Below are 12,709 nucleotides of genomic sequence, written 5' to 3'. Positions count from 1 at the left end.
TTTTAATACTATTTTTTTTTTCCCTTAGCTAAGCTGCATTTCAGCTGAAGTGGGGGAGATCTAGCTTGGATATGCTGAAGGAGAGCTGAGAATAGCATGTAGCATGTATGTGCATGTGCACCTTAAAAAGAAAGTAAATGGGAAAATAGAGAAATTTCCTTTTCTGCTGTGTTGGTGGGCAGATAAGAGGCATAGGTAAGGGTGACAGCAAAACTGCAAGTAAAGAGAAGAATAAGAGAAATGCTTTAAAGAAACGCATGACAAACTTGAGCTGAAAAGCTCTGGAATCAAAACATTCAGAGGACAAAATGTTAAACGCGTAATGACTTTCTAAATAGTATCTTAGCCTTGAGCAAGTGATTGCATGTGTGTTTGCACAGGTTTCCATCCTCGTGCTGCACTGCCTCAGCAGTTGTGCAATTCTGTGCGAGTCCAAAACGCGAATCACAGAATGCACAGAATTATCAGACTGCGACGCAACTGGGTGGAAACATCCCATGAATGCCTTAAAAATAATAAATTATTTGAGTTCATTTTACTCAAACATGGTGAATCGTATTCAGACGTGCAGTTCTTTGTAGAAAGGAAATGAGCGTTGCTGAGTTTTTGGGTCATTCTCACTGAGTGCAAATAGACCTGTAACAATTCTATTCTAAATGCAAGACTGCAGTCTAATAAGCTCTGTATGCTTTTCTGTGTCACTTTTATATTCAGTGCTAACGTGGTTAGTGTAAGCATGAAATTCTTTCCAAGACAGAAAAACAGCATGGAAGATTTGGATATATTTGAATGTTCTCGCTCTGTCAGGCCTGTGCTTTCTCCCAGATGAGCTTTATTCTAAAGCCGTGCAGGCAGGGTGGGTTTGATCGAGTCACAAGGAGCAGCTTTGGGGATTTGGAGGTGATTTGTAAACTGGAGGAAAGTACATGCATCAGTGTAATTGAGTTTCACTAAATTAGTGAAAATAAACATCCAGAAAGGGGCATAACAATCAATTTCGGAAGGAGAGCTTCACAATATGCTGCTTAAACTCTTCTGCTGTTTACTTAAAGCTCTCATTGTACTGATCTGCCTGCCTAGTTAGAATAGTTGAAATTCTGTTGAGCAGCTGTTCAGATGTCTCTTCATTACCTCTGCTATTAATTATTGATCGCCTCCCAGGTGACCTCTGCCCACGGTGCAGAGCTTCGTGTATCCTTCAGAAATGGAAAGAGGAAATTGCACAACGATGTTAAATAGTTACTATTAGAAACTGGAGTATAAAATTGCTTGGATGTGCTTTCCTTCTGCCTTCATTGTTCAATGGAACTGCTGTATGGAAACCAGCGGTAAAAACTGGAGGGGAAGATTAAAAGAAGTGAGAAAGCTTCAGCTGCTTTCATAGAAATTCAGTGTTCTACATTGCTTCTGGCATAGTCATGAATTGGTGTGACAAGCTTCCTTCCTTCTAATTAGGAGTCTCAAGTCTTTCCATGTTAACCTGTTGTAAAGCAAGGCAAGCAGCAAAAGGTATTTTATAAAGCAGTTGAGAACACAGTTCAGAGATTTTGCTCAGAGGTATCGTGCTGACTTTTCTTTTAGTTATTTTCTTTTTTTTTGCTGTGTTAGGGGGAAAAAAATACTTCTAATAGTGGTTTACCAAACGGTGTGAGTTGATTCTGCTTGGCAAGTTAAATGTCACGTCACTTCTTTGTAGGATTGGAAGCAATGCCAAACTGAGCGTGGTTTTGAATAAGGGAGTCGTACAGCACTGATTTTTACTCTGTTGGAAAATATATTAAAAAAAAAAAAAAAAAAAAGCCCAAAAACTTCTTGAAGTATTGAGTTCGTTTTTAAAACTTTTACTCACAGAGCAGCTGTTTGTCCAAGTGTGATGCTAATACTGGTAACGAATGAATGGTCCACTCTCTAATGTTTCAATACAACATTTCTCTGTAGTAACTTGTATTTACTGAAACTCTTCTGCATAATATATTTTTTTCTTCGAATGCAGAAGCTCTTTAATGCACCACAAAGGTCTGTTCTGAGACACAACATCTGTTACAGTGGGTATATCAGCCTGCCTGCAGCTCAGATGCAGAGTCAGATGTGTCATTGTGAGCACGCAATGTTCAGCCTTCTGAAATCCTGGCTCATTTTTTCCTGCCTTCTCAGCAGCAGGAAGTTTGACAAGCCAGTTTTCTGGGGCAACAGCATTGAGAGAGAAGGGAGTGTTTGTTCAGAACAAACTCAGATCTCAACTTCTGTTCTTCAGTTAGCGGTTTGACCCAATAGGTGTCATTTCTGAGCTATTGAGTTGTTTTATTCTGGGCAGATTTGCTACCTGCATTTTAAAACATTTGGAGATGCTGGTGCCATCTGTGAACTTCAAGGAGAGAGCTATGTTGGAAAAAAAGGGAGGAAAAGGCAGCTGCAAATTCATTCTCTTCTCCCTTGCCTTTCCAGCCCTGGTAGGTGATGGGGCTCCAACATCTCTCAGCACTTCACTTCACTTACAACCCAGTTCCTCTGCAGTAATTTCTGCTTCTGTTTCACAGTTGTATACGATTGGGCACACAGATTGTGTTCAGCGAGGTAAGGCATGAATGAAGGAAAAGTTCTTTATATTTCTTGGATCAGGGAGAATGTCTTGATCCACACTCAACGAGGAAGAAGACAGAATTAGATGAAAGTTCATTCTGGGGACAGCAGCTGCCCCTGCTGCTTTCTGTGTTACAAGAATGAAGCCAGAAAGGTCAAGTCCTTGAATTTCCACCTCACCCATCCCAACCACTACATAAGTAAGTCTTTCCCCTGCTGCTTTCTGATGCAGGATCCTGCCATCTCCAAGGTCATGCTAGAAAACTTATTTTGATGACCTGTTGTAACAACTTCAACATTCTTAAGGAGTCTGCTTCAGGGATGTTTTTTAAAATACATTTGGAAGTGCAGAGAAAGGAAAGGATCTTCTCTTCCATGTGAATGTGCTTCACTGGAATGAGGAAAACAGACCTGGTAGGAAATGTGTTCTTGAGATCTGAAGGAGTATCTCCTTCATCCAGCAGACACAGATGAGCAACTCTTTTTCCTGCTTAACCTTCACTGATCACAGCAAGAAGTTCCTAGTGTCTGATTCCATTGGCCACCATCAGCATGTAGTGGGCAGATGAATTTAGAAAATAAACCTTTGTTGAGGTGCTTGGTTTCTCTTTACCAGACTTTTTATCTAACCTTCTCCTTTGCTTCCCCAATAGTCTTCTGCATCAAGAGACAGATCAATGAGAGAGTCAGATAGTAATACATTACTGTTAACCTATCAGCAGTCCAGTATAAATTTCTGTTTAAGAAATCAATATGATAAATGTGTTCTTTTGATCAACTTCTCTGAATGGGTTTTTCTTTAAAACAAATGGCTCCGTATCTTTGTGCACAGGCTGCTTTCAAACAAGCAGAATACTGTGGCTTGTCACTTGATGGCCATTGATGTTAACATAGACAGCATTAACTTACAGATGCAGTACTGAAAATGCTTCATCTCCAACCAAAACTACACAGATCAGGGGGAAGAGGAGATTTATCACTGTATGTGTTGTGTGAAGAAAAAAGCCAGATGGCAGTGGCTGAGCAAACCAGTTTCTGTATATCTCAGTGATACAGTGGGGAAGTTCTGGCACTCTGAGATCATCTTTGTCCTGTTGCTAGCATCAGGGGCTCATAGAAAGGCTTCAACAAATGCAATTATCTGTCATTACTTCAAATGATAGTGTTATGTCCTACTTCCTTTCCTGTTTCAGGAAATAAAGCAGGACACTTCTAAAAGTTTCTCGTAGCAGGATTGTTTTCAGAAAGCATTTCATGTGCATGGCCACTTACACTTCAACAGCAGACTCCCATATTTATCTTTCTTTGTTTTTCCAAGTGCTGTCATAACCATTTTGGGTTTTGCATATGTACTTCTAGGATTCCACCTAGGAATTCACTTCTTTTACTTCATGATTTAATAAATTCTGTGAGAAAAATAGAAGCATGATGGAAGAGCTTTATCAACTTAATTCTAGATTCTCATGAAAGTCAACCTTACAGTGATACCATGGGGCACAGCTCTTGTTTCAAGAAATTGCCAGGGCAACAAGCAAGTTGCACAGCAGTGATTGCCTCTTGAAGTTTGTGGGAAAGCCTGAAAACTCAGATGTTTTTGTGCCCACCATTAAGATAACCTTTTACTGTAATGGTAGCAATGTCTAATGCTGTTCTCATCTGTTGATGGAAGAGAAGCTCCAGTTGTGTTTCATTGTACCACAGGATGGAGAGAGGGAAGAAAAAACCAACACACAGTTTGTAGTCAGTGCTCTGCCTGCATAACTCTGTCCTTTAGAGTGATCTGATCCCAGGCCAACTAATCTGAGCAGCACCTACTCGGATTCACTCTTTTCTCAAATGGCACATGGACTTCAGATGATGCTCCAGCAAGCTCTGAAAGGAAGCATCTCTTGTCTTAGTATTTCAGGCCCGACATGAGAACAAAACATGAAGTTGGCTAAGGTCTTCACTGTCATCTTGCACACTGAAAGAAGGCTGTGGGAAGTATTGATACTTCTGCCTCTTTCTGGCTGAAGGAAGTGAGATTCTTTGGCTTATCATCCATCCATCTATCTTGGTTATTTTGCTGTCGTTTAATTAATGCTGTCTCTTCTGAGGCAGCCATCTCTACTAGCAAAGTTAACTTGAAAGACTTCTGTCGTGCTACTGAGATCTGGCTGAGCCTCTTGTTGCTGCAGTGAAAATGGACAAATATACCCACTGGTAGACCTTGAAGCTGAAAAAGTTGCAGTAAATACAGGTGCTTTCTTATTATCATCTCTTTAATTACAGCATGGGTTGTACCAGTCCAGTCTCCTAAAAATCATAAATACCAATGTACTAACCAACCATTACAGCAACTACAATGCAAGATCCTGTTTTTATTTTTTTTTTTACCCTGATTTCTTGAATACTTTGAACTTTGGTTTAAAATGTTTGAGTGCTACATTTACTGCTTCAGACCTTTGTTCTACCCTTTAAAAGCCATTACCCTTACAGTGATTTTTTTTCTTTTTCCCCAGGGTGACCAGATGCAGGTCATGCCTATACCAAGTGTATGTATTTTTATCCCTTTTTCTTTTAATAATTTTCATAACCTTTGCTTTGAGTCATCTTATGTTGCAGTCTAACAGGTCTGTTTTGTGTTGCATGTTAACAGAAGGATTTTGTGTTCTGTCTGCTATGTTGTATACTCAGAGATGAACTGAACCACACGTGTACACAGACTAAAAGAAGGGTTTGGGTTTTATATGGCTTTCAGCTTGCATCTCAGCTAAACTTGTTTCTGGATTTCTATCCTTTTGAAAACACATGAAGCAGTCTGAGAGTAGAGGTCGCTTACACTTCAACAGTGACAAAAGGTGGGTCACTGTCACTAATAGGAACACAGTTACAAAAACCTTTCCCTTATTTTTCCATATGTGCCAAAACATGGGAACAACACGCTTTGTGTTGAAGCAAGCCATTTTAGGGAAGCAGAGTTCTGTGCTTGTAGCTGTGTTACTCTGCTTGTTGGAGATGATGCTCTCATTATCAGCTCTTGCTTTATGGCCCTTAGTATTCCTGCTTATCTTCCCTAGATTAAATGTGGAATGCTATTAGGCATTTGAATTATTTTTCAAACCTAAATAAAAGAAAAAAGTCCTTCAAACTCAAGCTTCTAATTTAATGAGATGTGACCATTTTTGGTCAAAAAAGCTGTTCTTTTTCGACTTGTTTTTAAGAAGACTTAGGCTTTTCAAAAGCTGGACGTACTTCTTTGAGCTCCTCTGCTGTTTATAAGGCTTTATTATTGCAGGGCTTTCCAGGAAATAGCACACCAGTGCTGGTTTGTAGAGCTGTTGACACAGTGCTCCTTCTGAAGCTCCTTGGTAGTCCTAAAAAGTTGAGTATTCCCCAACATACTATTTTTTTTTCCCCCTCTTTTCCTTTCTTCTCATGTAGCCCAACATTACAAGGGCTCCTGTAAGAACCCTCAGTGCTGCGGGGTCAGGAGATTGGGAAAACTGCAGCATGCTTCCCTCCTTGTCAGGCTATGTAAAAGCTGTTAAAAACCACTCTTTATTCCTCACTTCCTATTTCTAATATGAGATTATTTTTAAAGCCAGGTAGGACAGGACGGAGCCCTGGGCAGCCTGATGTAGTGGTTGGTAACACTGCCCATAGTTGGTGGGTTGGAGCTCAGTCCTTTCTAACATAAACTGTTCTGTGATTCCATCTTACATGGCTGATGCCTGTGTGTGTATATATATATATATGTACACACATAATTTCTGTATGTGTAAGCTGGAAATAAAAAGCTTTAGATCTATGAAAATGCCAACTGCTAAAGTCCTCTTCCTTTCCATGCTCTCCGTGTGCTGCTCAGTCATGGTTGCTGTTGTCCTGGCAGCCATTTGAATGTACAACTTGTTCTGGCTGTGCTCTGAACTACAATTAAGTGTTACCTAAGAGTGGGTGTCAGTGGTAATGAAAGAAGATCTCAAGAAGAAAGTTTTTAAAATACAGATGAGTACAGCCTTGTCAGATGCAGTCATGAAATTAGAAGCTGTGCTAGAGCTCCATCTTGGTGATGGCAAAGCAGTGCTTTGCTAGGCATGGGGAGCGGTAGGTAAATAAGGGATTCATGAGGTTTCTGTTTTCTTTCTTCTGTTGCTCAGGGCCTGTTTAGCTGAGAGAAGACAAGACAGAGGGGGGATCTTGTGCCTGTAAAGATCTAAAGGAGAGGAGACAAGTGGCTGGGGTTGGGCTCTTTTTGGTGATGCCTAGTGACAGGACAAGGGCCAATGGGCACAAACTGGAACGCAGGAAAATCCATATGAACATGAGGAGGAAGTTCTTTACTTTGAGAGTGACAATGCCCTGGATCAGGCTGCTCAGAGAGGTTATGGATTCTCCTCTGGAAAGATTCAAAACCCACCTGACTGCTTTCCTGTGCAACCTGCTTTAGGGAACTTGTGTAGCAGGGGATCTACATGATCTCCAGACGTCCCTTCCAACCCCTGCAATTCTATGATTGTAGTTCAAGTGCAGAACTGTATTCCTAGCACTTTAAGGCAGCAGAATGAACTTATCTTCTCTGTTATGGCATGTGATTCTCAGGGTGCAAGTCACCATGTGCAATCATTCCTCTTCTCCTGTGCCATCTGATGCCCCTTCTGCAGCAGGACCTGCCTGCTGCCAAGGGAGCAGTGCCCGCAGGTGGCTGTATGACATTTATGGCCTTACATCAGGCTGTTTCTTCCTGTCACTCCAGGCCAGCACGCAGCTCTGTGTCACCTTCTAAATACAGACCCAAGTGTGCTGTGTATAGAATCCTGGAATAGCAGCATGGTTTGGGTAGGAAGAGATCTTAAAGCTCATCCAGTTTCAGCCCTTGCCGTGGGCTAACTGCCTCCCACCAGTTCAGGCTGCACAGGACCCCATCCAGCCTGTCCCTGAGCACCTCCGGGGATGGAGCACCCACAGCTCTCTGGGCAGCAGTGCCAGTGCCTCACTGGCCTCCAAGTAAAGAGTTGTTTCCTAACATCCAACCTGGATCTCCACTCTCGTAGTTTAAAGTCATTTCCCCTTGTCCTATCACTGTTAAACCTCTCTATGAGTAACGTAAGGCCACAGTGAGGTTTCCCCAGAGCCTTCTCTTCTCCAGGCTGACCACCCCCAGCTCCCTCAGCCTTCCTGCACAGCAGGGGCACTTCCAGCCCTCTGTGCATCTCCATGATCTCCTCTGGGTGTGCTCCCATAGTTCCAGTCCCTCCTGTGCTGGGGGCCCAGACTTGGGCGCAGCACTCCGTGTGGGGCCCCTTGAGGGCAGAGCAGAGTGGGACAGTCCCCTCCCTGTCCCTGCTGCTGCCCTCTGTTGATGCAGCCCAGGATGCTGTTGTTTGTACTCATATCTAGGATTTCCTCAACATTAAAAGGCCAAAATTAAAGCAGTCCTTTTTGCTGATCTTGCAGGGGCTGTTTGTCCCAAGCGCTGGAGCTCAGAGGTTAGCTCAGAGATGCTCGTCACTCTCTAATTAAGACCCATTAAGGCAGAAATTCTCGATGCTCTGCTACACGAGGACATGGATGAGAAATGGCCTGTTTGAGTTGTATGTATTATAAATACCAGCAGAAAATCTTCTAGACAGGGAGCGAGGTTGGTTGCAATTAAATTGGACGTTTACTTTTTATAGGGCGCATCGCAAACGTAATCACTTCAAGTGTTTGCAGGATTCCTCAGTGGCTCAGAAAATAACACAGCCCACTCTCTATCATTAAACTTTCATGTTGAAGCTCCAGTCAGAATACAAGGTTTTCTGTAGTTTTATCATGTGTTTAAAGTCAGGCAATCTGCTGGGGTCACCTGTTTGAGAACTGATTTTGTTTTATGGACGTGTGCACAGCATCAGTGCAGGATATCTTCTGCTGAAATCAATTTTCTGAGTATTAATTGCACTTACCTAAAAAATATTAATTAGGTATGAATTTTCACTTGGCTGTTGATGGGTGCTCATCAGGAAGCATTCAGGTTCAAGTTGCTTTCTTTAGAAAACAAAAACAATATGACTTAGCTTTTTTTAAGGTGTTTCTGTTTGTATGTTGTGTTCTGGAGCTACTTCCAGATAAAGGTATAAGCTAAAGAGCTGCATAATTGATTTCTTTTCTGGGGGAAGAAGGGGAAAGTACTGGAAAATGATGAATTTTCTGGGGTGAATTAAATACAAACCTGGGAAAAGGCCAATAGCAGCTGACACATGGATGGAATGGGAATCCGGTGAGGTTGTGGAGAACAGACTTACAGATCTGTTCAGTGTAGCTCAGGATCCCTGTGCTTTCCTGGATTTATCTCTGCTTTGTTTGGAAGGAGGTGCAATAGAAGTATCAAAATTAGGCCCATAGTAACTTCAGCAGTCATTTTCATTCTTTTGACGGAGAAAACAGGTGGAAGCATAAAGCAATGCTCGTGCACCTGATTAAATACATTAGAAGTATCCTTTTAGCATTTTGCCTCTATTTAAAATCCCTGAATGAAGCAATGGGACTGGAAGGAGCCTTCAGAATCCCTGCAGAAGTGAAAGCTTAGTGCTGGGATATCTGTGTTCCACTTTTATTTTGATAACTTCTTGTTTTGAGCTTTTCCAGAAGAAAGCTTGTGAGCTGCCTGTGACAACACAGTAGTCTCTCCCATCTCTTGGCAGCTGGGTTTTAATGGGAAGATGTTAGCTTCTGTTGGAACATTCGGTGCCCAACTGCTGGGAGAAGCTGTTAGCTACAGAGTGCAACCAGAACCGAACTGGAGGGAGCCTGAACAGCAAACTAATGCTCTGTGCTTAGGCTAGGCAACGTTTTCAGTACCCAAAGGATTAATTCTGCTTTCTGTGGGAAGTGTGGGCCTGCAGAGAAGAAAGGTTCTGTTTGCTTTATATAACAAATTTTTTGAAAGGTTTGTGTTGAGCAGCTGTTCTGGCTTCAGCCAGGAGCCCTGTTTCCTTGCTCCCCTCCTCTCCTTTCATTAGGCAGTATACAATTTCCATGGGACTTAAAGAGTTCAGCCGTCCCTTCTCTGCAAGGCCAGTTAGCTGTTCAGCCGTGAGACCTGCCTGGAATGCAGGAATCCCAAACACCAACAAGTTTAAAAGCTTTGACTTGTATACAATTTATTTCTTGTTGGCATTGAAGCCCAAGCTGGGACTTTCAGTACTGAGATACTACAGATTGTTTTTCTACTGGATTTCATGGAGGACTGTAGTATCTTGGAGGGGATTATGTAGTAAATGTGAGTTACTGTTTGGTGCAGTTAAATACCCTTAATAAACTTAAATATTTTTAAAGCCTACTTGTTAAAAAGAATTATCAAAGACAACTGTTCTCTGTAAACTGGGATGAAAATCTGGTAATTACAACTCCTCTTGGTTGCCTCCCCACCAGTGAGGAAATTAAAGTTTGCTGTGGAACAATGCCAGTTCCTGCATAAAAGCTTTTCTACTCTGGAAAACGTGGGAATTTCTTTTAGATCAGGAAGTTTCAACAGCAAAACAAATGGATTGATAGCCTACATACAAATCCCTTAAGTTCCTAAAGCCCCAAAGATGTCATCTTTGCTGCAGAACCAGCAGATGTTCTGCGGTCTCACAGCTTGCAGTCCCTGCAGCTTCAGAGCAGTTTCCACATCCCTGGTAGATTATCAGGTTGCAAATGTGTTTTCGAAGTTGAAAGCAGCGGAGATGCAGGATTTGAAAGAGGAAGATGTGTTTCTTTTATTCACATGTGCAAACAGGTGCTTCTGAAAACAGGAGCAGATGGAATTCAAAGGCCGAGCGCATAGGAAGGCTGACCTGCCAGGGCATTCAGGTTCTATGAGGCAAAGGTGCACATGTCTTCGTAGCCCTTGGTGTACGTGCATCCTTTTTCTGATGGCAGGTGAACTGGATTCCAGATAAAGAGCAAAGATAACTGTGAAATCAGCGTTCACATTTTTCGTGTATGTGTTTCTATATGAAAGAAAGTTTTATTTCCATATGTTTTCCATATTAAGTTCACTCGAAAAGTCACGCTGAATAGTAGGAGTCTTAAGAGTAGAAAGATGAATGGAACTATTTTGTCTTAAATATATATATATATATATATATATGCTTAAGATATTTTGGGGTATCTTTACATTTTTTACTTCTTCAAAGCCAGGCAAGAAGCGTGCATCAGTGGACTCTGAAGGTGTTTGTCTTTATATAGGTGTGATTTTGATAAGCTCTAATTTGCTTTAGATTGTAGGTCTGTATCCTTATTATGAAAACTGTAGGTGGAGTGCCTTTTAGATTCTGAATTACCAGTGAAGAACCTACATTCCATAAAAGTGGCCCTAATCTTCCGTGCTAGTATGCTGCCAAGCAAAAAGAGCTCAAGGAGTTGTGCAATGTATATGTAGGACTTTATCACCTAAAAAGAGCGTCCAGTAAATTTTGCTCCCATTACATGATTGTGATGCATGCCTACTTTAGAGGCGTTAAGCAGCAGTGGTTTCTTCTTAAAGGCCACTGTTAATATTTGCTGAGAGAAAATATATTAAGACTAAGTGGCTTGTAAGCAAGGCAGCTTCTGTTTCACCAACTCGAGAAGCTGTTGTTGATGTTCATCGTTGTTGATGTTCATCGTAAGGAGCTCAGTCAGTTTCAGTGAGGCCTCCTAAAAATTGCCCAATCACTCTAGCTAAAGACACTTCAATTTACATCCAGGATCTCATTTGTTAGTTGCTTCATTTTAAACAAGAAGTAGCTGGGCATCACTGGCCAGCATGTTTCAAGTGGACATGGCATTTGGAGTAAATCAGTGATTAGGGGAGAGCAGTTCTTGCTGCTGGGATGTGTGCAGTAGTATCTTACTCACTGCTGTCACTGCTCTGTGCCAACTGGTGACCTCAGATCTGCAAAAGCACCTCCACAGAAGGCAGTTGTATCCAAAAAGCACAAAGAAAGGATGGATGCGTCCTTAACAGAACAGCAGCACCCAAACAGAAGAGCTAAAGAGAGAGCAGGAGAGTGAAGTGAGTTCTGTATCAACCTGATTTCACTTCCTCTCAGGCTTGAGCTTTCCATAAAATTAGTTGTTTTCCTCCATCAAAAAGACCTCTTTAAGCCAGAAGTGTTTCAGTTTGAAGAGGAACAGCTCCATTTCTGTTCTTTTGGAAAATAATCAGTCTAGAATAATGTAACTGTTGCAGGTTGGGATGTTAAACTGGTAGTTGAGCAATCAGAAGACTGTGTGACTGCACTGCTTTAAAAAAAGAAGTCAGTTCTTTCTTTGTGCAATTGGTGCCATTATTGTGAGGGCAGCATATGCTGAATAGCCTGTTTTAAGAGAACTCTCTTTACTCCAGGTTTAATGCCTTGATTCTCAGTGCAATCCATGAGGAAGCTCTCTGTCAGCACCCTTGCAAGTGGTAAAAATGAGAGTGGGGACATGTTCTGGAGGACAAAATTATCTTCCTTCAGGACCAGTTTCTCCACTTCAGTGTCTTCAGTGGCCAAAAGAATTTGTGTAAATGTCCATCTACATGATGTGGCCAGAAATAGCATTGAAGGAACAGGATAACAGCAGCGACTGAAACTGAGGCATTAGAAAGAGGGTCACTGGGAGAAGCAGTGCATCAGATGTCCCACTTCTCACTGTTGCTTTTAATTAGTGGTGGTGTTTTGCCATTTTCATTTTGAGCTCTTTGGAGATCATTCTAAATGAGTCTTTTCATTTTAGAAAGCAGAATAAGCTGTATGGGCATTGCATGAGCCATTGATTTCCATATGTGTCCTTGCAGCAAGCCCAGACAAAGATTCAACTTTGAGTGGTTCTCAGTTAAGTGACTACTGGCACAGTAATGTTGGCAAAAGAGTGTCCATTCTGTAGACGTTTTACATTTTCTTGTTGTCTTCTTTTTTTAGCCACCAGCTAAATACCTCCTGCCAGAACTGACAGCATCAGACTATGGGAAGAAGTGTGTGGTCATTGATTTAGATGAAACTTTAGTGCACAGTTCATTTAAGGTGAGTACATCTGAAAGTGATCTCTTGCACCTCGCCTCTGCCAGTGAACGCTGTGGGAGCTGCTAAGCAGCTTAATGTGTTAACTGGTCTTGCAGGCTCTCCCAGGACACCTGGTAGTTCTCGTTGTTCCTTCA

At 41.8% G+C, this 12,709-nt stretch overlaps 1 protein-coding gene across 2 annotated transcripts in view; it reads left to right on the top strand.

Moving 5' to 3' along the window:
- Window positions 1-12,709, top strand: part of CTDSPL (CTD small phosphatase like) — a 71,878-nt gene that overhangs the window by 39,689 nt on the left and 19,480 nt on the right. The window contains exons 3-4 of one of the 2 annotated variants that reach the window (XM_042888077.1): window positions 5,082-5,114; window positions 12,474-12,575. In XM_042888077.1, coding sequence (XP_042744011.1) covers window positions 5,082-5,114; window positions 12,474-12,575 — 135 coding nt within the window. The remainder of the gene's footprint in view (window positions 1-5,081; window positions 5,115-12,473; window positions 12,576-12,709) is intronic. The other variant, XM_042888079.1, reaches the window with a different exon arrangement.

This window comes from Lagopus leucura, unplaced genomic scaffold (genome assembly GCF_019238085.1).
Source record: "Lagopus leucura isolate 7727_CA_CO unplaced genomic scaffold, USGS_WTPT01 Super-Scaffold_100157, whole genome shotgun sequence".
NCBI lineage: Eukaryota > Metazoa > Chordata > Aves > Galliformes > Phasianidae > Lagopus > Lagopus leucura.
The sequence above is the reverse complement of the archived record's forward strand: the minus strand, read 5'-3'. Positions and strand labels throughout refer to the sequence as shown.